Source organism: Furipterus horrens, unplaced genomic scaffold (assembly GCF_987537825.1).
Source record: "Furipterus horrens unplaced genomic scaffold, mFurHor1.1.pri manual_scaffold_9, whole genome shotgun sequence".
NCBI classification, from domain to species: domain Eukaryota; kingdom Metazoa; phylum Chordata; class Mammalia; order Chiroptera; family Furipteridae; genus Furipterus; species Furipterus horrens.
In genome coordinates, this window is record NW_028327179.1 from 62082053 (window position 1) to 62109719 (window position 27667).

General features: G+C 38.9%; 1 protein-coding gene across 1 annotated transcript in view; it reads right to left on the reverse strand.

Annotated features, from left to right (window-relative positions):
- GLI3 (GLI family zinc finger 3) overlaps positions 1 to 27667 on the reverse strand; it is a 329749-nt gene that overhangs the window by 111995 nt on the left and 190087 nt on the right. The window contains exon 4 of the mRNA XM_090287378.1: positions 18882 to 18987. Coding sequence (XP_090143504.1) covers positions 18882 to 18987 — 106 coding nt within the window. The remainder of the gene's footprint in view (positions 1 to 18881; positions 18988 to 27667) is intronic.

The following is a 27667-nucleotide window of genomic DNA, read 5'->3' on the forward strand; positions in this document are numbered from 1 at the left end:
CCCATCCAGGTTTATGCATTTTATCTTCATTCTTTCAAATCCTGAAATTGCTTGGATAAGAGAGAGGGTTTATATATCACACACACACACGCACACACACACACACACACAATTTCTAAGAGCAGCTTGAACTTTTAGGGGAAATTGAAGAAGCTTTGTGTCAAGTACAGCTAAATCCAGTCTTTCCATATCAAACCTCTGCTAGAAAATTACTGTGCACATGATAAGGCGAAAAGATATAATAAGAAGTGACTCTACTCAATTTACACTGCAATATTGGTATGGCTGAATATTTTTCATTCAGGTGCCTGATAAAATCACTAAACCGTATTGCAGATAAATAAAGGAGGATTCTGTCAGGAATAAACACCATTAATCATGAAGTCTTACCCTCTGAGAGCCTGTGCTATGCATCTGCACAAATATACCAACATAACCAGGATGCAACACATGCTTCCCTTCTTTATACTGTTCCAGGCTGAAGTTGTTCTCCTTTTCTATTTTTTATGATTTAGGCAGCAATAACATTTTCAAAACATTTTCTTTAAATTTTAACTTTACAGTCCTGCAACTAGGTCCATTATTATAATATTTATGAAAAATCAGTTGGGCTCCTCAGGAAAAAACTTGACAGTGAAACAATTTTTTGCTGATTACACACACATACACACACACACACACATAATACATATGTTATATACTGTATTTCATCAAAGCTAAGATGCTACTGATATAAAAATGCACCATTATTTTAGGTACCACTGAGAATGACAATACTTCCTATCACTTTCAATTTGTAATTTACAACTATTTTAAAAACCCTTTTAGACTTATTCAGACTTAGGTTGTATCATGCATCACCAATGTACTTGCACAAACACGGAAATATCAGCAAAATAATTTTATTAAGAGATACCTGAAACTTCCCCATGATTGTCACTTCCCCAACAGCAATCATAAAACACTGCAGATTCTGAGATACATTCCAATTGCAGAGATGTTAAAAGGTGAAAAAAGAATGTACAACTTAAAATAGATGACTTAAATATGGTAATATAATAAATACATATTAGGTAATTCAGCCATTTATCAAATACATATGACAGATTTGTGTTAAATGCTATCTATATGCTCCTTCTTTGAATTCATCATATAAAATGGAATTGAAAAATGAAATAGGCTTGGACAGAGTAAGTCATCTGATAATAAGTACCTAAGCTGGATTCAAACCCAGTCTATGATTTTAAACATAAAGGAAAATTACCTTAAACCAAATATAAATATGTGTATATAATACACATATGTGTTTATATGCTTAAATATTATATTTTAGCATGTTGATGCTGTTACTAGAACAGATGGTATGGTTTTCAAGTCATTTTTTCACTCCAGTGGGAACTTACGTGAATGACATTCAAATAGCACAAGTAGTACCTGGCAGTTCTATTCACTGGTGACTAAGGAAGGATGTGCAAAGTGTTACTTGGGGACTATGAGGAAGAATGAGGGAGAGAGGACCAGCATTTGGGAAAGAATCAGATCTTTATAGAAGGAAAAGGGGATAAAAGAAAAAAAAATGGCACGTGGGCATGTATGTATTAGGGCCACAATATTCTCATATACTCCTTTTCTAAGTATCCATATGCAGGAAAAAATAGAAACAACAAACCTAAACTTTCCCATAACCATGCAATGTTAAGAAGGTATCCAAGTCAGATCATTTCATGTGACTACTTAATTTCACAGATGAAAATGAGGTCCAGAGAGGCCATGAATAGTGTTCAAGGATCTAGTTAATTTATGGTAGAACTGAGATTAGGACTTGACCGAGGACCATGCTTATTACAAAAATAGCTTACAAAGTGTGGCTTTAAGAAGAGGATCATCATAAACTATGGGCCAAGGGTTATGTTTAAATTTTCCAGAATGATACTTTGAAACCAGGGAAAAAAGCATTATTATTGGCTAATGCAACCAACACCATCTTGGGTGCAGAGTGGGTACGCTCAGAGGTGATTATTCAGCGAAATTACAATCCAGTCCTACTCCTGAGGATGTTTAATTGTGTTCCACAGGAAGTATCATGGCAGCTGTGCTTCAGCTTACCGGGGGAATCTTGTTCAGAGCCCACTCCAAGCAGGAAGTGCCTCTTCTGGCCTAAAGAGGGTTAACTCCCATCTTCCAGGCAAACCCTCCCTGTATGAGGAAGAACCTTGATCCTACAGAGTAAATGCATTTATTTGCCAAAGGGAAAACTGGTCAAGAGATGCTCCCAGCGAGTCTGTGGCTCCTAGGGCTCACAAAGATCAGATGCCAAGAGCCCAGTTCAAACTAGGCCCAGCAAGAAACCAAGAAGATTTGAAGAAACCAGAACCATTGTTTAGGGCCTTATCCAGTTCTTTTAGGAAAAGCTTGTAATTTTCACTACTGATTGTGTGTTCAATTATTTGTAACAAACTCTTTGGTCCTCTTTTGGGAAGTTCCAAGTCAAAATTATTTCTAGCACACTATTAATAAATTCAGGCTTCCAGTTAGGTACAGTATTTATACCTGTTTGTCAGAGTCAAAATTCTCATGCATAAAAAAATGGGTAAAAACAGGTTAACAGATCCCTTACAGAATTTTGTCCTTAAGTCAACTAAATTTTGTGTAGTGGTCTCACACTGTTTTACCAACACCTGTAGCAAAGGATAAAATATTTAATTTTTATTTAATAAGTTACTAAGTTTAATTGTTCATTTCTGTCTCAGTCATAAACATTACTTCAGAAAAAAACATGTACAAGAAAATGTGATGGCTGTGATTAAGATATATGAATAATTTTCATTATTGTTGTTCATTATTTCTACACAGATGGAAATGCATTTTGTGCAAATAATTATAAAATTCCTTCTGAATGTAAAATCAACTGAAATGGAGCTAATGCACTCCTGTCCCTCCCTGCCCAGAATGATTTATGTTACTGAAGTGGGCATATGTGTAATGATCTGAATTCCCCTCCTTCAATAGCCATATTCACATTGAAAAGAAACTAGATGACTAGTAGTGTCCTTCAGTGATTTAAAAGCTAGTGATGATTCAACAGCAGTTGTTATTAAGCTGGAATGAAGCACTACCCTCTCAATAATGAGGTTACAGAATGTCTTTAGGTCTCCATGTTAGGGGCACTTAGCAAGCATTTGGCTTCACAGAGACCCACAGCAGGTCGAAGCTCTGGACTAATCACACAGGCCAGAATCAAATGTACTGGAAGAATTTGAAGACTGTGGCTTGGAGGAGTGTAATTCATGCAGAAAATCATTGTCAAGGAAGGCCAGGGAACCTCATGGGGAGAAAGCAGAATAAACAGTTCAACAAAGAAAACAAAGAAGGGCCAATAACCTTTTCTAAAGCTTGAGTACAGGGAGACTTCAGTGAGGACTTCAGACAAAGGCCCCATCAAAGGACACCCTTGCAAAGCAAACAGACCAAAAAGGATGTTTCACTCCATATACTTGGGGAGAAGTGGAGGGGCGCCCTCTACTTTCATTCTTTCCAATTCAACTTCCACGTACCTCTCTCCTCCCAACAAACACAGAAACAACAAACAATAACCAAAATAACTAAAAAGTTCTATGTCTGCCCAGATCAAGAGATGGGGAAATGTGGGGAAGTTAACCCAAATTAAGTAAGGTGCGATGCATCTTCTGAGTGTTCTTCAGATAAATGGAAGGCCTTAGCAAGTGCATGAAAAAACTGCCCAAGTCAGATCCATACAGCCTGCCATCCACATAAGACTCATGGAAGGCTCAATAACTTATACTTCGTAAGTTTTCTCTCCAAAAAATGATATGACATTCTCAACCAGGGAACCATCTGACTAGGAGAGAATCACTTCATAGAGCTTAATGAATGCAGCCATTGCAGGAGGTAGGACCTCTGATTTCAACCTCCATCTTACAATTCCTTGATTTCCAGTGGAATATTGGCTTGGACTCTCAATCCAGTAACTACATATATCCTGCAGTCCTGAAATTCAAAGTCTGAGGTGAGCATATTTGGATCATTAAAACAAGATTACAATACTTTATGCTGACCTTCTTCCTCTCTTGACTACTTCAATTAAGAAGGAAGATCATGTAAACTTTTATTGACTCATCCCAAGGGCAGGCTGAGATTACCACAAGGAAAATGAATAGAAATAAGTGGTGTATGTGTACACATTTTAATAGTGCATATTAAAAATAATGAAGATACATTACTTAATTTAAATAAACCCAACATGTAAGCTAATATAAATATTAAAATAATTCAATGTAATTCCAATATTAATCTGTTATATCCCAGGGAACTATGATATGAAAAACCTTTTAAAATGAAGAGTCCCCTTAACAGGTCTGATTGCCTTTGCTAATGATTTGCAATTTTGAATTTGCTCTGAAAAATTCTACTGGTTGAAAGCAATCGAGACTAGGAATATAGGGATTCTCTATGGAGAAGATAGAGATTACTTTGAATAGAGGCATGAAGCATTTTTAGTAAACTGGGAATGCTTTATTTGGATTGTCTTAAAAATGTAAATCATATCCACGCAACAGGGTTTGGTGATTTGTTTTGTAAATGAGGCATATCATTTAATTGCCAGTGCCTCTCTGCACCCCCATATAATAGAGATGCTGTTCACTTCTAATGAACTTGGTAATATTTGGATACTATCTGAATATACTTAAGAGCATTGGTGGTTCTCCAGTTAGTGCTTAATTCAGCAATTTTCAGCCCTTTCCATTTCACGGCACACATAAATTACTAAGATTCTGCAGCACACCAAAGAATATATTTTTGCCAATCTGACTAAAAATAGGTTATAATTTTGATTCATTCACACTGGACAGCTATTGTTGTATCAACTGTTGTCATTTTTTAAATTGGACAATCTAAGGGAAGAGAGGTCAGTGTCCCTTACTCGTCGTCGTCGTCGTTGGCAGCCGTCCGTCTCGAGAGACGATGGTGTAGCTTCTTAAGAGTCTATCTGCACCGCCGAAAATGGTTGTGCAGTCCGACTCGGGAGTGACACGGTATCTGTCTCCTCCCGTGTTGAATCAACATCTTGCGATGACGCTGGAGTGTCCTCTCCAGTGAAGCTGAAGCTACAGAGCCTGGGCAGGGTGATATGGAGGGTCTGCTGTTGCCCATGCAGCAGACCCCCCCTCTCTTCGCAGCTGAAGGGTCCAAGGGAAAGACGGAGTCAATACAGCTTGGCTTCAGGTGCGCCGCAGGAGTTGCCGGTGTTGACTACAACATCAAACCGCCTTAGGGACTCCGGTTCCGGATTTTCTGTCGGGGTTTACTCCCTTAGCCTTTCCCCTGAAGAGGTATGCCGCAAGGCAGCGGAGGTTTTTTGGAGTCAGAGTTTTCCTTCTCTGATGTGCCCTGACTGGAAGATCGAACCAGCAACACTTAGCTCGCAGGCCGACGCTCAATCTACTGAGCCAAACCAGCCAGGGCTCATCATGTCCCTTACTAAATAGTCAGATATTGCATGTTTTAAAAATTCTTGCTGCACAGTGGCTGAAAATCACTGCCCTAACTCATTCCGAGGTTGCAGAAGACACACTCTAACCCTGTCAGGCTCCAGGGATCACTTAATGCACTGAATTAACGTAACTGACCTCAAGAAGAGTTCTTACTACCTGAAGGTGTGACCTTAGGCTCCCAGAGAACAATTCACAGGTGTGACTAGAGCTGAGAGACTCCCACAGGTAAACCTTTAAAAGATTGCCCTCAGTTGCAACTATACACACAACTCATTCTGGTACTAGTTTAGATTTTTAGACAGAGGCTAAGCTTCCTATTGCCTATAGTGGTCCCAAATGAGCACTTTTTAAAATGGATCTGTATTCTCTCTGTAGCTGTATGAGAAGGTTTTAAATATCCATAACTTACAAAGATTTGAGATGAGGCATGACCCTGAGTATTAGGTGATTAGATTTTAGAAAAATCTATGGCTTTAGATTATAGACCCTTAGTTTTTCATTACTGGAAATGCACTCTCATGGCTTAAGGCACATCCTGACCTGCCACTTTGTACTTTTCTTTCTGTATTCTTTTCTCCCTCCTTTGCATGTGTGCAGTGTGTGTGTTTGTGTGTATAAAGAGAGGCAGAGGTGCAGTGCATAGATGCAGTATTACACATGATGTTTTTGAACACCAGAGTTAAAAATTCATACAATGTCCCCAGTTCAGCTAGGTTAACACAGGAGGTATGGAAACCATAAAGCAGTGGTCCCCAACCTTGGGGGCTGGGTTGGGTGGGGATAGAAGTGAGACAGAAGGCAGAGCTGAGGAGAGCTCCCCTCTCATCCTGGTTCCTAACAGGCCACAGATGGGTACAAGTCCGAGGCCTGGGGGTTGGGGACCCTTGCCATAAGTCATTTAACTTGTTAAATTTTATCCAACTGCAATATACTGATGCCCATTATTGTTCTGACATTTCTTTTACAAAGATCATAAGAAAACTAAAACTGGTAAAGTTTTTTTCAACTTTCTTTTCTATAGTTATCAGTAAATATTCTACAAAACACCCTTACCTTAAGGACTGAGAGGATGACTTTCAAAAAGGACCTTTTTCCTGCTATTTCGTTTTAGTATGCTTAGTTTGCTTGGATCACCAAATATGCAAAACCCTAGCTAATCTGTTACCTAGGATTTAAAAAGTTAGCAAGCAGTTTCCTGGAAACAAATCCTCTAGCATTTTATTTTTTGATGTATGAATTTCAATGTGGGCAGGGGTGGGGATGCAACAATAACAAAAAGGAATGAATGACAGGCAGCCCTGTGTCACTGGTCTTTGTTCCTCTGGGGAAAGATCTGAAATGAACAGCATGCTGTGTGGCTATAGCAAATGGCATGTTTTTGTTCAGATGGAAAATGGGGGCTCTGTTACTTAAGTGAAGGAGAGCTGGCCACATATGAAGAGCTGCAGGCAGCTTCAGTTAGGGTGGTAGTCATCATATAAACTAACCTGAAAGTATCTTCCTGTTGGGGCAAATTCTGTTAAGTTTAGTTTTTCAAATACATATTTTCAAATATAAATAAAATGATGGCAGTAAATTTCTGTTTTCTTTGAAGCCAGGCTTAACATGAGTAGAAGAATTGTACTCAAAAGAAAAAAGTCTGTTACAGTCCAGTACCCTCCCAGGCACATGCAACAGGTTTGACAGCAGGCTCTATAGAGCCAGAGGCTTCTGGTTCAGTACCCCTGAATACCTTCAGTCACTATCTGTTCCCAGCCTGACTGCTGAGAGCAGCACAAAGAACACAGGAATTTTAGCCAAGAATCTGGAGCTCAGACTCTGAATATGCACTGTAATTAGGGTATACTTTATCTGCAGCTGGTGACCAAATTCAATATTTCAGTCATTAGAAATATTGCAAAAACAGAAATAAGTATCATGCCCTTTGAGTACAATTTATTTGTTTCACATTTTTCCTTACTGCAAAATAAAGTGCATATTGATTGATCTGGATTTATGTTGCCAGCTCATTAAAATGTTTATGGGACAAGGGAGAGCAATGGGGGGGAATGGGACAACTGTAAAGAACAACAATTTTAAAAATGGAAAAAAAATGTTTAAAGTTAAGGAATTGTAACCTGCACACATTTTCATACTTGTACAACAAAGGATATAAGTTATCTGAGAAACAAAAACCAAAATAAGATGTGTTCTTTTTCAAGTTGACATAATATTCATTAAAAAATTTGGGAAATAAGAGAGCTTAAAAGTAGAAAATATAATAAGAATAAAGTGGCAATTGCTTATTTTAAAATAAAAAAGCAGAATAAGTGCCAAAGAGCAGGCTGGAAAGGCAGTGTTATCATAGATCAGGGGTAGGCAAACTTTATATTTAAGGCTTTGTGGGCCATATTCTCTGTGTCAGCTACTCTTCCCTTGATTGCTAAGGCTGCCATAGACAATAGTAAACAAGTGGGAATCACTGTGTTCCAATAAAACTTTATTTAACAAAAACAGGCCATGGGCTGGATTTGGCTCTTAGGCCAGAGCTTACCAACCCCTATTCATTAGATAGTTCTTCTTAGAAGATATCCCAGGTAAGAAGACATCTGTTCAGGGAAATGTATGAAATGAGGGAGCAAGCTATGGATCTAAGGAAAGAAGGGTCCAGGCAGATGCATGCTATGGTCTAGTCCAGTATGGCTTGCAATCTACTGAGTAAACTGCTGTAATTATTGATCTTTATTTACCCATGGGTTAACTTAATCATCTTAAATATGGTTAAGTATTGCTCGATATTCTACCAAGTTGATGAATCATAATTTATCGAACCATTTCCTGTAGCTAGGTATATGTCGCTGTCGTCGGTAGCCGTCCGTCTCGAGAGACGATGGTGTAGCTTCTTAAGAGTCTATCTGCACCGCCGAAAATGGCTGTGCAGTCCGACTCGGGAGTGACACGGTATCTGTCTCCTCCCGTGTTGAATCGACATCTTGCGATGACGCTGGAGTGTCCTCTCCAGTGAAGCTGAAGCTACAGAGCCTGGGCAGGGTGATATGGAGGGTCTGCTGTTGCCCATGCAGCAGACCCCCCCTCTCTTCGCAGCTGAAGGGTCCAAGGGAAAGACGGAGTCGATACAGCTTGGCTTCAGGTGCGCCGCAGGAGTTGCCGGTGTTGACTACAACGTCAACCCGCCTTAGGGACTCCGGCTCCGGATTTTCTGTCAGGGTTTACTCCCTTAGCCTTTCCCCTGAAGAGGTATGCCGCAAGGCAGCGGAGGTTTTTTGGAGTCAGAGTATACGAACTGTCTAGTTATTTGATGTCATAAAATTCTACAGCAGCAAACATTGATGCCTGTCTGATTGTTTGGCTACAGAAAGGTCAAAAAGCTTCTCATAGCTCCTTTCCCCACTGTCATACCCATCCAATACCTTAGAAATTTGCAGAAGACAATGAAAGCCACTAACTTAGAAAACTTCCTATAGTGTGCTGTTAAAATTCCTTATGTTCATCCAGAAAGGAGAAACTAGAGCAGCAAAGTCTGTAGTGTTCATTTTCATAAGTAGAACATGGAAGCCAAGAGCAAGGGGTATAACATCTGATGCCTGGGTTAAAATAATGGCATGGCCTATTCCTCAGCTGTGTAAGTTCCCTATATGAAGACTTCGGTGTCTTTACAATGATGTTAGTAATAATAACTCCATCTTAACGTTGCTTTAAATATTTTTTAATACGCTTTATTGATTATGCTGTTACAGCTGTCCCAATTTCTTTTCCCTTTGTTCCCCTCCACCCAGTGACATCCCTACCTCCAGTTGTCCCCAACCTTAGTCCATGCCCATTGGTTATGCATATAGTTCTTCTCAACATCTTCCTATCTACTCCACTCCCTCCAACTATGCTTTCTCTGCCCTTCTATTCTGAATGACAGTTTTGCTGGATAGAGTAATCGTGGTTGTAGGTTTTTGCTTTTCATTACTTTGAATATTTCTTGCCAGTCCCTTCTTGCCTGCAGAGTTCTTTTCTTTTCGTTCTTTCTTTCTTTTTTTTTTTTTTTATGAGAAATTAGCTGAGAGTCTTATTGGGACCCCTTTGTACATAATTCTCTTCTCTTTTGCTGCTTTTAAGATTCTCTCTTTATCCTTAATTTTTGACATTTTGATTATAATGTGTCTTGGTGTGGTTCTCCCTGGGTTCAGCTGTTTTGGAACTCTCTGTGCTTCCAGGACCTGTAAGTCTGTTTCCTTCCCCAAGTTAGGGAAGTTCTGCTTCATTATTTTTTCACATAATTTTTCAATTTCTAGTTCTTCTTAACCTTCTGGCAACCCCATGATTCGGATGTTGGCCCAATTATAGCTGTCTGATAAGTTTCTGAGCCTCTCCTCATTTTCCTCATTTCTCATTTCCACTTTGTGCTTTGGTTGACTGTTCCTTCCCTATGTTCCGAGTTGTTGATTTGATCCCTGGTTTTCTGGCCCTCACCACTAGTTTCATATGTGTTTTTGTTCATTTCAGCAGGACTAGCCTTCATTCCTTCCCTGTCTTGTTTAAGATCTGCTATTAGGTCTGTAAGCACTTTTATAAGCAAAGCTCTGAACTGTGCCTCAGAAAGATTTCCTATCTGCTGCTTCGTTAGATTAGAAATTTGCTGTCTGGTCAGCTGCGTCTTTGGGATCTCTGTCATGACCTGTGCCATCTTGAACAGTTTTGTGTTTACCTTTGCTTCCTGGGCAGGGCTGTCACACCTCCTATGCTATAGAGGGTGGAGCCCCATGCAACCAGGCGACCCGTCTCACCACGCTGTGGCATTTTCTGCAGGGGTGGGGATCCAAGATGGATTCCTGCCTTTCACGCTCCACTGAGATATCGGGAGCCTCTTCCTCCGTCCCCATCCCCTCCAGGCCTCACAGTTCAAGGCAATGGATGTCTGCCTTCCCCAGCTTTGGAATCACAAGCTGACAGGTCTGCTCTGCAGCCAGGGGTGCTCCCAAGGCACTTCTCGCTTCCCCTTAAATATGAGTGTCTGTGCTTACCGCTGTCCTGCTGTTGTCGCTGCTGCTGCCATGGACAGCACAGCTTGACCTCTCCTCCTGGGCTTCGCCCCTCCTACCTGTCCGGATGGGCACCACTTGTTTATAATTTCATATGTTGGACTTCCACTTATTTTCTGGAACTTCTGGTTATTGCTGGTTTTGCGGTAGTTGTATTCCTTCTTAGTAGTGGAGGGAGACGGAGCATGTCAGTCTAGGCCTCCATCTTGGCCAGAAGTCTTCTGTTTTTGTTTGCTTCCATGTCCCAGGGAGGGCTGTCGCTCCTGTTATGTTGTAAGAGGCGGAGCCTTAGGGATTCGTCAGTAATGGGCAACCTGTTTCACCATGTTGTGGTGCTGTATGCGGGGGAGGGGTCTGAGAAGGAACAATGCCACTTGCCCAGCACTCACCCCTTTTTCAGGCACTTCTCCCACTTCCGCACCAGACTGGCGCCCCCCTAGCTGCTGCCCTGGCCATCATTCCCCAACTGGGTGAGTCTGTGGACATTCTAGGACCGTGGAGGCCCTTTAAACAAGTGGACTCTGCTGAGATACAGGCAGTTTCTGCCTCTGTCCCAACCCCCACTGGTTTGCACAGTCAAAAGCAAGGCTTGATTTTCCCTGGAGCTGGGGCAGTAAGCTCCTCTGGTGAGGAGCTGGGAACGCTCCCCAGGTGTCCCTACTGACTTTTTAAAACATGTGACTGCACTTTCTGCTGGCCTGCTGCTGTCGCCCTGCTGCCAGCACCACACCGTGTCCTCTCCGCCTGGGCTCTGCACTCCTACCTGTCTGGATGAGTATTTCTTCTTTATATCTTTGTTTGCTGGACTTCTATGCACTTTGATTTTCTGGAACTTCTGGTTGTCTCTAGTTTTGAGGTAGTTGTATTCCTTCTTAGTTGTGGAGGGACATGTAGCATGTCTGTCTACGCCTCCATCTTGGCCGGAAGTCTTTAAGGTTGCTTTAAATATTGAATAATTACATAAAGTCTCTAAAATTGTGCCTAGGCCATAGTAAGCACTCAAAAAGGTCACATCACAGTTATGTCATTAATGTTTCTTTTTTGTATACATTGTCTATTCATTTCTTTTTTTCTCTTATCATTCATTTCATTCCCATGTGAAGAGCCTATAAAGCAGCAATAGGTGTACATTAAATGGTACCATGCTTCATGACCAGTAACTGATTTAATATTTGGCAGTGGAGAGCAATCTGACATTGCAATAGGTACTTTTAATATTATCTTAAGTAGTGATTTTGAGTTGTAAGTGTACTAGCTTTGTTGGCATGTGGTGACACATTCTAGCAAAAATAAAACAAAAGAAAGATGATGACAGTCATCCTGTAGTAGCCTAAAAAACAATAGCCCATTATCATCATTGAAAATAATATTTACTGTGTGTAAGGCATGGACTTGGCATAGTAAATGCAAAGAAATACATGAATGGCCTTTGCCCTCAAGAGATATAATTATAATCTAGTTCATGCTTTTCTTTTTTGGGGGATGGGGGGGTTTACACAGTGTTAGATACAGTATTTGATGTAATCTGATGTGTCATTACACTTTAGCAGTCTTGAAAAAGTTTATGGTAGAACATAAACACTAGGAAAAATAAGTAACTTCCTTTGTTAATTTTAAATTGTATGATTAAAATATCCCAAATTAATTATGACCCCAAATATAAAGGCAAGATTTTGCTCATCTCTGCATTTTACTGGAGGCTTCCCTGGGAATAAAAAAGAAATCACTATTATGTGTTATGAGACCATCACAAAGTTTTAAGTAGGTGGCTAGATTGAAGGCTGCCTTTGAATATATATTATATGAGCTCCCCCAATAAACATAGTACCTAGTACATGGCAAGATGCTGAATTCATGGAGGGAGGGAAAAAAAGAAAGGGATGGAACTCAGTAGTAGCCCTGATCATCTACTTACCCTTTCTTTCTCTAAGCTTTTATCATAATGATATATCTTTTCTCAGAGCCTTTTTTCTCTGAAAAAAAAAAAATGCATTTATTCATACTCCAACCTTGCCACTCGCCTCCCTGCTCTTATTTCCAAAAGGCAGTCATAATCATGGGGGAGAAGCCTTACTATTTCCAATACTCTATTTCACAGCTAATGTTCATGATCTACAGAGTACTGAGTCCTCTCCCAGGAGCCAAGAAGTGAACTACTTTTAGCAGGAAGAACAGCTCTTCTTACTTAGGTGAAATAATTTCAGTGACTCAGGCAGTCCTGGAAAGAACCACATTGATTCAGCTAAGAGAAAACAGAACTGTCAAGTATAAGAGAATATGAGTGCTCATTTCTGCAAGAGAAAAAAGATGAAGCTGGTTTTCTAGAATGAATTAGTAAAGTGGATGGTGACATGTGACGGCTGCCTGTGAGTGCTGGCTTCGCATGTAGCTTGGGGTACAATACTATTCACATGCACGGCATGAGGCAAGAGCAGCTCTCAGCTCAACTGGCAAGAAATGTGGGGCTTGAATTACTGTAATAGATTAGTAATCAAGGAACTTGTTTTGCAAAGTGAATGCAGAGCTCATGTGAATAAAATGGACAGTCTGAAATTAATTCATATTGGTCCATAAATGAGAAAACTTTGGCTCAAAAAAAGTTGTATGTAAAAGATTTTTTCCTCAAATGAAAATCCCAAATGAATGTCGAATTTTAACTTTATTTTGAGGTTTCTACAAATACACCATGTCTGGTTTTTAAAAAGAAGCATGATTATATTAGTTCTAACACTAGAATTTAAAAACATACACACTTGAAATGCAAAAGAAAGAATCCTTTTTTCATTACTGTAAAAGTAGTCACTTGAAAATCATTCTGTATTCTGGGGAACGGCAATGTAATATTCTAACTGTCTCAATTTCCAAGTGAAATTTTAAAACAAATAGTAATTTTTAGCCTACAGCATCATCTATTCCCATAGAATACAGTACTGCCTCTTCTGAAGTTATACCAGGAATAGTCCTAGAATAAACAATATAAGGTATGAAACATAGAGAAGACCAAGAAATAAGAATATTCATATAAAATTACTGCCTTGACTATGGAATATAGATTTGGTTTCTATTATTAATGCTCCAATTAATCTCAGTAATGTAATAAAATGTACTCAATTATATATATATTTTTTATATGGCTTAATAAAACAACAAATCTGTTGTCAAAGCCAATTATTTGAGAAAGCATAAGTCCTGGTAAATTCAGTGGGGAATAACTTTCAGAAAAAAGAGATTCCCGGCCAAGACGGAGGCGTAGACAGACACGCTGCGTCTCTCTCTATAACTAAAAAGGAATACAACTATCTCAAAACTAGAAACAACTGTAAGTTCCAGAAAATCAAACTGTATGGAAGTCTAACAAACAAAGATATAAAGAAGAAATACTCATCCAGACAGGTGGGAAGGGCGGAGGCGGGGCAGAGAGGACACGGTGTGGTAGCGGCAGGCCAGCAGAAAGCGCAGTCACATGTTTTAAAAGGTCAGGAGGGACACGTGGGGAGTGTTCCCAGCTCCTCACCGGATTTCGCAGATCACAGTCCCAGCACCAGGGAAAATCAAGCCTCACTGCTTCTGACTATGCAAACCAGTTGGGGTTGGGGTGGAAGAAGAAACTGCTGGTCTCTCAGCAGAGTCCGCTTGTTTAAAGGGCCCCCACAGTCCTAGAACATCTGCAGACCCACCCACTCTGGGAATGATGGCCAGGGTAGCAGCTAGAGGGATGCCAGTCTGGTGCGAAAGTGGGAGAGGTGCCTAGAAAAGGGGTGAGTGCTGGGAAGGCAGCATTGTTCCCTCTCAGACTGCTTCCCCACATAGAGTGCCACAATGTGGTGAAAAAGGTCGCCCTGTACTGAGGATTCCCTAAGGCTTCACCCTTACAACATAACAGGAGCGACAGCTCTACCTGAGACATGGAGGCAAACAAACACTGGAGCCTATCAGAATGAGGAGACAGAGAAGTATGGCCCAAAGGGGGAACGGACCAAGGTTCCAGTGGGAGAACTAAGTGACGAGGAAATAGCCAACCCAACAGATGAGGAGATAGACAACCTAACAGATGCAGAATTCAAAACACTGGTGATAAAGATGCTCACAGGCTTAACAGATATACTTGAGCATGGAAAACACATAAGAGAAGAAGTGAAGGCAATGCTAAGTGAAACAAAGAAAAATCCACACAAAACCAATGGTGAAGGGAAGGAAACCAGGGTTAAAATCAATGATTTGAAACATAAGAAAGAAAAAAACAGACAACCAGTGCAGAAGGAGGAAGCAAGAATTGAAAAAAATGAGGAAAACTTCCCAAATTTTGCAAAAGAGATGGACATACGGGTCCGGGAAGCCTTGAGGGTCCCAGGTGAGCTGGACCCAGAGGGGACCACATCAGGACACATCTTGATTGAAATGCTAAAGGTTAAAGATAAAAAGAGAGTCCTGGGGGCAGCAAGAGAGTGGCAGAGAGTTGCCTACAGGGGCATGCCCATACGACTATCAGCTGATTTCTCAGAGGACACTTTGCAGGCAGAAACGCAGTGAGTGACAAGTAGTATTCAATGTGATGAAAGGCAACCTGCAACCAGGATTACTCTATCCAGCGAAGCTATCATTTGGAATGGAAGGGCAGATGAAGTGCTTCCCAGACAAGGTAAAGCTAAAGGAGCTCATCATCACCAAGCCATTATTATATGAAATGTCAAAGGGACTTACTTAAGAAAAAGATCAAAGCTATGAACACTAAAATGACAACAAACTCACAACTATCAACAACTGAATCTAAGCAATAAAAACAAAATCCAACTAAGCAAACCAGAATAGGAACAGAATCAGAGGTATGGGGATCATTTGGAGGGTTGTCAGCTGGGAGGGGGGAGGGGGAGAAATGGGGATATGGTGCAGAGATTAAGAAGCAGAATCGGTTGGTACAGAATAGACAGGGAGAAGTTGAGAATAATATAGGAAAGGGTGAAGCCAAAAAGCTTGTATGCATGACCCATGGACATGACCTAAGGGGGCTGGGATTGCTGGAGGGAGGGGCAGTACTGAGCAGAGGGGAGCGAAGGGGAAAAGAATTGGAACTACTCTAACAACATAATCAATAAATATATACTTTAAAAAAAAAAGAAAGAAAAAAGAGAAAGTTCCTCATATCCAGTGTATCTTAATTTTCAAGCTGCTTGAATTAAATAAACATAATGCAGGAAGTATGCATTTTATATAACAATCTTCATGTGACAACTCAGGGAAAGACAATACTCCATGTCCTACTTATAAATTCTGAATCTAAATCCATGATTTTAGTTAAGAAAGAAAACACTAATAAATATTAGTGTCAGTACTGTATTTGAGGAAAATTAAGATTCTATACTCTCATCTACATTGCCTAACCATAAATTGTGGAATAACACTGAGAATAAGTAGGGTAATCTAAGGCATTCTGTTTAACACACTGGGTTTTTTAACACAAACTGACATATTTTCCGCACACATTTATAAGGCTTTGTGGGTATTATTAGGTTGTAACTGCAGTTGTTCTAACCCGTAATCAGCCATGGTTGGAAAAATAAAGGCAGGTTACTTTGTGATTTCCTCGACTCATTCAGAGGCAAATTAAGTGTCAAACAGTTAATACAGAACATATTTCATTTTATGAGATTTTAATTTAATCCTGCACTGTATCATTGATGCCTTAATACAGGGTGGTTTATCTAAAAATAAGAGCAATTTATAAACCTCTTTCAATGGAATCTTTAATGATAATATATGATAGCATAATTATTGCAGCGCCTGCCATCCTTCTAAACAGACATCTGTGAGCATTCCCATCATCAACAAAAATCCTGTTTTCAAAACCTATAATTTAATTTTTAAAGTTAGCACCAGAAGAACAATTATGTGTACAAAATAATGAGAATACCTACAAATTCTGTTTTCTTATAATTAAAAATATTTATTCTAAAAGCTTAGTAAGCTCACTTGATCTCGTTTTCTATAATGCAATTATATAGAAAGAATTTTGGAATTCAAGAATGTGATTCCAGCTCTGTGACTGTTCGTCAATTGTCTCCCAGACCAAACAACTTGGGTGTCTCCTGAACACCATTTACAGAATGTCTGGCCAAGTGCTCAGCACTGTCCCCAAAACTAACAGTGACCACTAAACAATAAGTGACCAGGAAAGAGGATCGCACTACAATAAAAACACACACACAAGGTACCATGAGGAACAGCCAGCAAAGGTAAGGTCTTGAGAGTGAGGAGTTTAAGCAGAACCTTGCTATGTAGAGCCAGAAGGTCACTGAGGACAATGGAGAGAAAATGACATGTTATAAAGGCACAGAGGTGTAGCTTGAGCTAAGTTTCCCAAGAGCCTACTTCATAGACTCAGTGTCTCCAGACAGGACCCTGCTGGGAGGCCACAGACCCATGCTGTCACCACACTCTGTGCCCACAGTGCTGACATTCAATCTCAGAACCTTCCAGGACTCTTTTGAGGCTCAGCATTATCTATAAGCCTTACATTAGGAATCTTTAGAGGACAATTTAGTTAATTGCCACTAAAATATCCTAAAGGTTGTCCAGAAAAGCAGGAAGCACTAAAATCTATAAAAATCCCAGCTCAACAGTCATATCTGAAATGCAACGCCTTTCCCCAGGATTCTCCAAACTCAACTTAAATTATCTTGTGAGATTTTTATCACTAGTGAACTAATACTGTAGGTACAGCAATCAAGGACTGACATATAGTATGGACTATATAAGGACTTGCTGCTGTTAAATTCTGTCAAAGAACAAATACTTAGAATTTTTATTAATAAATTCATATTTGAATGTAATTACACGGCAAACTATATAAAGAACCCAGAGGAACTAGTTCCTTCAGTCGCATAAACTCATTTTTTGAAATTACTCTACAACATGATTATAAAAGAGTGAAAAACTCTGAAATTCCATAGAAAATTTAATTTAAATTACTATATCACTGCAGACATTGTAAAGTCTAAAAGAATCAGCCATGCAAAAATGTCTGGGTAACGGGTGAATTACATTGCAGGTTTAAGCCAGAATTTGGAATTTCCTTCCCTTTGTACAGGGTTTTTAAATTGGCTTCTTGGTTTTATTTGAGTGTATTTTTAGCAGGCTTTAGAACCCTGAAAATACTTGTGTTCCAGTGAAAAGTGAGAAAATAAGTCAAAAGTTTCTGTATTCTCTCTCTATAAATACCCACTTCTCCTTTAATACTTATAGAAGTCTGCAACACAGATTTATTACTTACCTCCAGGCAAATCTGCTCTGAAATTACAATGTAGTAATGGAAGATAGATCCAAAAAACTGTTGGTAAAATATTATATGTGTACTTGGGCATGTTGTTAGGGTTGTTAATATCAATTAATTCTGTTCACAGAGGAGGACTTGTTCTAAAACAACTTCATTTTTCTTTGGCATATATGTAATTACATAGCTATAACTAATAGCCATGGAGATGTAATCTACCATCTAAATAACCAGCATTATTCTTCAAAGTATTATTTATGCTTTTTTAACTTTACTGTCTCAGAATGAAGGGTGATTACTACATATGACTAAATTTGTGTGTGTGTATATCCATTTGTAAGGGGCAGCTCTTCCCAGTAAATGGTTCCAGTTATTATAGTATGTGACAGTTTTCTGGACAGTACTACAACCACACACTGACACACACAGACACATTTTAGTTTGTAAGTCTACTATTCCTTTTTCCCCAGACCAAATAAGATAATGTTTATTTCCACAAGACTTTCTTCATCCTTTTCTAATGTATGTTATCACTACCATTTTTTCCTTTTATCTTCATGTAAACCAAGTGCTCAATCACATTTGCCATTTTGTTTGGGTGACATTCCCATCAATCAAGTGACTACTGGTGTACACACCACAGGGGTTATGAAAATTTACCATAGAAATTTCATTACAATTCACGTGAACCCTAGGACAGAACTTTCACATAATAGAAATTTTAGCATGAAAAACTTCAAACCCATTCTCAACCAAATACATACTTTGTGTGTTAACCTTCCATTAGTCCTCTACTTTTTAATTTAGTATTTACAGCCCACAGAACACACGTCAGAAAAATATATAAGAATTACTTGCCAGCCACCTAGTGTGACAGGCATTTTTCAGGAAGCATTGGGGATTTGTTTCAGTGGGTCCAGGAATAGACAGGCTTGCTGTATTTCAAAAGTAAACCTTATACTTCTCTAACATCTTCAATGCCCACTAGCTATGTTTGAAACAAAAAGCCCTGAGATAGTGAAAGCTGGTACTTTTTTCTGTTTCATTACTGGGTAAAATTTTAATACTTACACATGCAATGGAGGAATCGGAGATGGATCATAATGGTAACGTCCCTCATGATGTCTTGCATCGATTGGCACAGGAGGATGAAATGCAGGAAACAGGTGAGGAGGGTCTGAAAAAGAAAGTCCAACCTATATAAAAGGAACATTTTGGAACAAAATTCCAATTCATGAAGCAAATTGCTATACTGTCTTCATGACTTACGCTGAACCTACTTTAAGAAACTGTGGAAGAACTCTTTCAAGTTCATTAAGAGGCTTCATGAGGTACTGCAGAAGTATTACCAAGTCACTAATAACTGCACCTGAGAAAGTAGAGCATATGAATGCAACCAAAACCTACACAGGAAAGCAAGAAACAAAAACATATAAGCCTACCCTGAGAGAAAGACCAGCCATAGTGAAAGGACTGAGTCACAACACCAAAAGGAACAGATAACAAGACACTTATTTTTTTATTACACTGTCAAGTAAATTTTAGACCAAGATATATAAATTCTAGTTTCATTTTCCCCATACATGATGCTTTTTAAGGGAAGAAGTCCTTTCTAAAGTCCCTGCTAGAATCCATAGCATACACACACACCCTACATACATGCCACACACACCACACACACAACACATACCACCCACACCCCAAAAATACACTACACATGTACACCACACACACACCCTACATACTACACCACACATCACACATATAACACATAGCCTCCTATAGCTCACGAATACACTATACATGTACACCACACACACACACTTCACATATATATATATGTATTTTATTAGTTTATTTTGTTCTTTGGATTCCACATACAAGTGAAATCTTATGATATTTGACTTTCTCTGTCTGGTTTCTTCTTTTTTTCTTTTTTATGAAATTAAAATAACTTCACATAAACTCAATAAAAAAAATAGAAACAGATTCATAGATGCAGAGAACAGACTGATGATCACCAGACAGGAGGAGGTTTGGAGGGCTGGGTGAAAAAGGTGAAGGAATTAAGAAGTACAAATTAGTAATTACAGAATAGTTACAAGGATGTAGAGTAGGGTATCGGGAATATAGTCAGTAATATTGTAATAACTATGTATGGGGCAGGAGAGTACTTGAAATATTGGGGGGATCACTTTGTAAAGGATATGACTGTCTGAGAATTAGGCTGTACATCTGAAACTAATAGAAAATAATATTGAATGTAAACTATAACTGAAAGATAAATTTTTAAATAAATAGAACTATATCTTATTTCCCTTGTTTTGAACTTTGCCCTTCCTTTAAGAATATAATACTATGGCTATGAGTGAAAAACTATTAACATAGCATAGACAGAACTCAAACTGCAACTTCACCAGATTTAGAACCTAGAAAAATTTTTTGACCAGAAAAAAAGACTATCGTACTGAAAATGTCAATTACTTGTGATATTTTGTGCTTGTTGTAAGATAAAGGGAGGTGGGGGGTGGGGTGGATGGTCCAGAGGGAGGAAAGGAACCATCTTGGTATTTTCATATCATTATAGCTGTGATATCATGATGTGTAATAGTGCTGGAATTCAACAGGTGACAGCTATACTAACTACCTGATCCTTTATCCCACTTTACATATTTAGAGTCCATCTGAAAAAAATCAATCATATTTTAAGTGCACCACTTAGGACTTAATATTAAAAGATGTCAGAGTTGGATTTTCTGTAATGGAAATCTGGATAGTTGTTATGCCAAGTTTAAAAGTTTATCCACCACTGTTGTCATATTCAGTGCTCCATATAACTCAGTGATACTGTAGAACCAAAATGTCCTACTTTGTTTAACCATTTTCAATAAAAATCATACTTATTAAAAACAATATACAATTAAGTGGAGTAATCTTTTTTCACTAGTTTGTAAGTCTGACACATACTCAGTGAATGTTTCCTGATTTTTAATCTTGAAATGGGCCCAAATCCATCAGATTCAAGTCTGGAGTCAGGTGGATGGCCAGGGGACATGGCTCTCCTTTCTCTTCCTTTCCTCTTTGCAGCAGCTCATGTGAACATGCTTGCAGCCAGCAGACTTTAAACTTAACACATGCCATCTGCTCTTGGAAATAAGAGAAATACACTTACTAGAACTGTGTGTAAATCAAGCATTCATAAGGTCTCACCCACCTCTGCAAGGCTTCTCCCATGTACCATCTTATATGTCTATATTGAGGTAAATTGTGACTATATCAGAGTTTGAAGATATTTTTACTTCCTTACTTCTTTGCTCTTGGCTATATTCTGCGTGATTAAATTCTCTGCACCGAGTAAGTGGGTATTAACTGTATCTGATTTTCCCTATGTGGGTGCAGCTATGCATTATAACAAAGCACAAGTCAACATTTTTCAAACACACAGAGCTCAAAATATGGATTAATTCCATATTCAATATATGCTTCATAGATCCCAGGAACTTATAATAATTATCCGTTATATGAGTATTTATAAGAAAGTTACAGTGATTATGTGCACAGGGACGAAGACCAACCAGTTAATCCTATAAAATCAAGAGTATACCCCAGCATTACAAAACTCTCTTCCCCAAGGAAATCCTACAGTACTATCATGGATATTTAAAAGGCATTGACATCTTTTCATTTTAAGAAATTATCCTAACAGGCTTTTAATTCACCATCTCTGTCTCTCACCCTCTCTCCTTTCAGAATGAAAGAGAAAATGACCAGCAACTGTAAAAATATGTGAAAGGAAAATATAAAACACAATTACTATAGTCATTTCTCACTGTTGAGTGTGTTTTGTGAGTGTAAAAGTTAATTTTGACTGTTTGTGATATACCTTCTTATAGCACTCTTTGTATACTGTTTACTAATGTCCCCCCAAAATTTATGAATTCTGCATTCTAGAATTAGGTTAAATAAACAACAAAAAATTATGGTTATGATATAACTTGACCAAAGACCCCTAGTTTTATTTCAAGAATTTTATAGTTTCTATTTGTTTCCTTCTTGATTTAGTTTAAAATAACTTCTCCTGGATTGATGAAGTCTACACAATTATACCTTATGTTAGTTATCAGTGGAAATCACACCTCTTAAGCCACTTTCTGAGAAAATGCAATGGAACACCTCTTACAATTAAAGACATGCTTAACCATAGCTAACCGGTATAAAGAAACAGAAAACAATCAGAATGGAAATGCCCTATAATATACGTGGCATCACATAATATTAATCCTACGAAAAAGAAAAAAGCTTAATCTTCAAACACCAAATGCTTGCCTTGCATCTTGACTTGTCATTTCTATGTGGAAGATCAGCCACATATTCCATCACAGGCCCAAGAAACTGTCCAAAAAAACCCATATGACAAGAACAGGCCGTTGTCGCCAGCAGCCACCATAATTATCCACCTCACTGTTTATTATTTACACATGAGCAGCACAGCTGTGTAGCATCATAACTCAAAAGTATGTGTAATAAGTCACCTCATCGCAGCCATCTCCTGTTCTGGCCCTTGACAAAACACCACTTGATGACTTCCAAACTCCGGTTAAAACTGCTGAAGCAGAAGGGAGTGCCACTAAACCCAGCTACCTCCTATTTATCACACTATTTCCTGACTGATGGTTCCACAAACCAGCTGCTAAGTGCTGTGTACTCTACTGTCAGCAAACTAACACGCTAAACAGAAGACAAGGAGAGTAATGTACAGGACCAGTGGAATCAATTGTACTGAGGGAATTAAAATTCTACCAGATGGGTTGAGTCTGTGGAGCAGTGGTATAGCCAGTCAACTATACATACTTATGGTTGCAAAGATGATTTATTACAAACTTGCAAGAGGTCTGACTATTGGACCAAATTCCTCTACACTAAACTGAGATTTGAAGAGTGCATATTATCTGAGGCTTAAGCAGAATAGTCTATGCCCTATAAATACATAATTGACTTGACACATATTTAAACTGAAATGCATAGTAAAAATATTTGTGCTAGATACAGTTGTCAGTATTTGATTTCCTGCTGCCTGTCATCATGCTGCTCATTAAGGATCTCATTAGGAATGAGAGGCATTGATTTTTAGGTCTCTTCACAACAGCCTGGGTTGATTGTAAAACCTGTACCCAAAGAAAAACACTTTGGAGATTTATCGTCAGTTGCATCACTCTCACAAGAAAATAGTTTTAGTTACTCAGGCCATATGCCATTCTAGGACTGTCTTTTAAGGTTTGAAATTTACATACAAATATTGTAAGATTTAAAAAGAGAGACCAAAGTCAGCTAGGTAAGTGCTCTGAAGGAGTCGTCGGCAGCCGTCCGTCTCGAGAGACGATGGTGTAGCTTCTTAAGAGTCTATCTGCACCGCCGAGAATGGCTGTGCAGTCCGACTCGGGAGTGACACGGTATCTGTCTCCTCCCGTGTTGAATCGACATCTTGCGATGACACTGGAGTGTCCTCTCCAGTGAAGCTGAAGCTACAGAGCCTGGGCAGGGTGATATGGAGGGTCTGCTGTTGCCCATGCAGCAGACCCCCCCTCTCTTCGCAGCTGAAGGATCCAAGGGAAAGACGGAGTCCATACAGCTTGGCTTCAGGTGCGCCGCAGGAGTTGCCAGTGTTGACTACAACGTCAAACTGCCTTAGGGACTCCGGCTCCGGATTTTCTGTCGGGGTTTACTCCGTTAGCCTTTCCCCTGAAGAGGTATGCCGCAAGGCAGCGGAGGTTTTTAGGAATCAGAGTTTTCCTTCTCTGATGTGCCCTGACTGGAAGATCAAACCAGCGACACTTAGCTCGCAGGCCGACGCTCAATCCACTGAGCCAAACCAGCCAGGGTGTTCTCCAAATATACCTGAGTGGCCTTAAAGTGCACAGGAAGTAGCACAGGAGAACCCAAAGAGTAAACAGTACAAGTTCTCCTGGCACATTTAAATACTGAAGTTGTCTATACACTGACTTTGGACTTTATTCTAGACCAGAGCTAGATATTATTTTTCCTGTCATTAGTCAGCCCTGCCTGTAAGAATGTCCAGTCCCCACAAATTCACTTACTTGCCTGTCATCACTAGAAATATTAAAAACCCTTGTGGGCAACTTCTACTATGCTGAAACCAAAATAATTATCCAGCATTTTCCAAATGAGAGGTCTAAAGTGGGAGAAAAGCGGTAGAGGGAGAGAGGCCATCACCATTCCATTAAGAGGGTGGAGAGGTACCCCAGGCCTCTTCATGCCTTGGGATTTCAAGTCATCACCTTGTTACCTGCAAGACTTTTTCCAGGTGGCCTGAGGGACCTATCACCATGTGGACTGGCTCTAATAGCCAGACTGACTTCCTCACTCACGTATCCTGCCTATAGACAGAAATATACCTGTGGACAACATTGCACCAGAAAGAAGCTGATCTAGCCCTTCTGAGGATCACCTCAAGCATGCCTGACCAAAAATGTCTACAGCAACAAGTTAGTCTGTGGCCCTCCTGGTCTGTTATGAGCAGACTGTGAGGAGTGGCACTTGACAGGGACCAGCTATGTACTTGCTGGGCATCCTAGTGGAATCACCACAGGGAACACCTCATAGAGCAACAGGAATTTTCCTACCGGTCTTACAGGCACATTGTGTAGAGTTGGAAATGTCTCTCTAGTCATTAAGAGTGGATCATTTTGTTTATAAGACCCTCAGTAATATAGTGAAGCATTAAGAAACTGAACTTCTAGTGTACTTTAGAAATCTTATAGGTGCCTTTCATTTAAAATATATATTATTTTGTCACTTTATACCATGGCAGAGCCTTAACTTGGAGAGCATATGTTATGGGAGAGATGCACAAAATACTGTGGACAGATCAATTTTGGCAAATAACATTTTACTGAAACATAGATATACTCTTTTGTTTACATTATGCCTCTGGCTACTTTTACACTGCACTAGCAGAGTTAGCTAGCTACAACATAAAACATATGGCCCACTATCTGGCACTTTTCTATAGAAAACAGTTTGACAAACCCTGTCCTAGCATACCACAATGAAATAATTTTCTAAAATTTTCACATTTCAGAAAAACCATGTATCATTTTGTCTTTATCAATGTTGTTTTTGAGTGATAACATTATATATGTAAAAACTGTATATGCAAATTTGTGTGATTTAAAAATCTTTATAAAAGTATCCATACTAGTAATTACTCAGAAAAGGGACACTTACCCTGTGGTCTTTAACAAAACATATCCTAAATAAATTCTAATTTAAGAACAATAATAGTTGAAACCAACTATGAACCTAACAAATAATGGCAATAATCACTGAACATTTGCAACTTTTAGTTCCCTTAAAACTTAAATAAAATATACACAAAGTAACATAAAAAGCTAATCAACAACAAAAGCTACGCTATTTCTACCCTGGCTGCTGTGGCTCAGTGGATTGAGCGTCGGCCTGTGAGCCAAGTATCGCTGGTTCGATTCCCAGTCAGGGCACATGACTAGGTTGCATGTCAGGTCCCCAGTTGGGGGCACGAGTGAGAGGCAACCACACACGGATGTTTCTCTCCCTCTCTTTCTCCTTTCCCCTCTCTCTAAAAATAAATAAATAAATAAATACATAAATAAATTAATTTAAAAAAAAAAAAGAAGGTACGCTATTTCTAAAACCCAATAACTGTTTACTTCTGGCAACTGACTGACATTCCTCACTCCCTGGGCATTCCCCAACTACTCAAATAGCCATCTTGCTGTCATTTATTCTGTGCTAGCATGTAGGCATATTAAACTCATTTAATTCATATTTTAGACCGAAATGCTAACCCAGCACTATAGTGTGGTCATAACAAACATAAATATGAGTTTCCACAAGAAAATGACAAAGAGCCCTCTGCAAGATCCCAGTGGCAGAAACAGACCACATCTACCTACTAGCTGACTATGAAATCCTTCCATAGTCTCTGAAATGTATCTTGTTTATGATCACATATAGATGTACCCACGACATTTTTGTTGTTTTTAGCTTTCCTTTCAATATGAAAGAGAAAGAAAATCAATAGAGGAAAAGGCAGGAAAAAGAAAAGAAAAGAAAGAAAGAAAGAGAGAGAGAGAGAGAGAGAGAGAGAGAGAGAGAGAGAGAGAGAGAGAGAGAGAGAGGAGAGAGAGAGAGAGAGAGAGAGAAAGAAAAGAAAGAAAAGAAAGAAAGGTTACTTTACAGTGATTATACCCAAAATGCAGAACTGTCTAGAAATCACAAGAAAACGTATGAGGAATCACCACATTTAAAAGTGTCAAGTCCATTACTTTTAAATACACTAATGGTGTGTTTTCAATTACAATAAGTAACCTTGGAAATTAAAAATGGAAATTGAATACTGGTAAAAAAATTTTATATCTATAATCATATTTTTATACAGCACAATTTAAAATATAAATTTATAGTTCAAAAACATACATTAGGATTCCTAACACTGATGAAATGGAAGCAGAGAATGAAATGTTTCCAGGAAAAACATTTCAAATTTAAAAGTATCTCAGATTTAACTACAAAAGCTTTGGAAACATAATGGACTCAGAAGTTGCCTGGTTTAGTTAATAAACTAACCATTAATCAAGTTGTACTCTATCCAAAACAAATCCATCCAAAAAGTTTCCAAATTCTTTTTCAATGTTGCAAAACTAGGTAGTGAAATGTGAAAGCAAAAGGATACAATTTTACATTTTATAAAGCTCATATACATTACCTCATGGGATCCTTTTGATAATCCTAAAATCATCATTTATAAAGCTTTATTATTATTCCTCTATGTCTTCGTTTCTCTTTTTTCCCTATATTATGACAATCCTGAGAACTAAGTAGGGAAAATTCCTTTATCTGCTCAGAAAAACTAAATGATCTACCCAAAGTCACATAAACAAGGACCTGTATTGCCAGTTGGTTCCACTACTAGACATCTTGGAGGTGGCACTTCTAATGCGATCCCTATCAAGGGGTAGTATTCCAGGTATGGTAACAGAGCCCCATCTCCACCTCAGTCCTGCTTCTGAAGCAGGAACACAAATCCAGACCACTTTGACAGATTTACTCGGCTGAGGTTCAGAGCACCGGGGGAATTCACCTTTGTCTTCAGAGTTCCTCAGCAGAGAACAATGCCACTAATCAAAGAGCCACTCATCTAGTCCATCTTGGGAAATATTCTAAAGGCACTGGAAAACCAGCAGAGGCCATAAAAGTGTGCTGGTTGGCTTATTTTTGTAGCTAATAATAAACGAATGAGGCACATAGTCACTTCAATCAAAACCAGACAAGAAAATCAGACAAGACACTGTTAGAAAGTAGGTTATTGACTCCCTCTCCCCCTTCCATCTCCACCACCCACACCATTTGTAGTTTCTGTCAATCAACAACTAAATTTCTTCCAATGTTTTCCCAATTAATAATAATATTTTAAAAAACAATCATGAGTATAATTACAGCAGTCCCCCTTATCCTCTGTGGATATCTTCTAAGACTCCCAGTAGACACCTGAAACAGATAGGACAGAAGCCTGTACACAGTATATTTTTTTCCCTATTCACACATTCCAATGATAATATTTAATTTATAAATGAGACACAAAACGATTAACAATAACTAATAATAAAATAGGACAATTATGACATATTAAAATATGTGAATGTGGTCTCTATCTTAAAATACCTTAATTGCTTTGTACATACAGACAGCATAGATACACAGGACAGATGGTTTGCATCTCAAGCTAGATGGGAGTCTGATGGCATGAGATTTCATCACACTACTCAGAACAGTGAATAATTTAAAATGTACCAATTGTT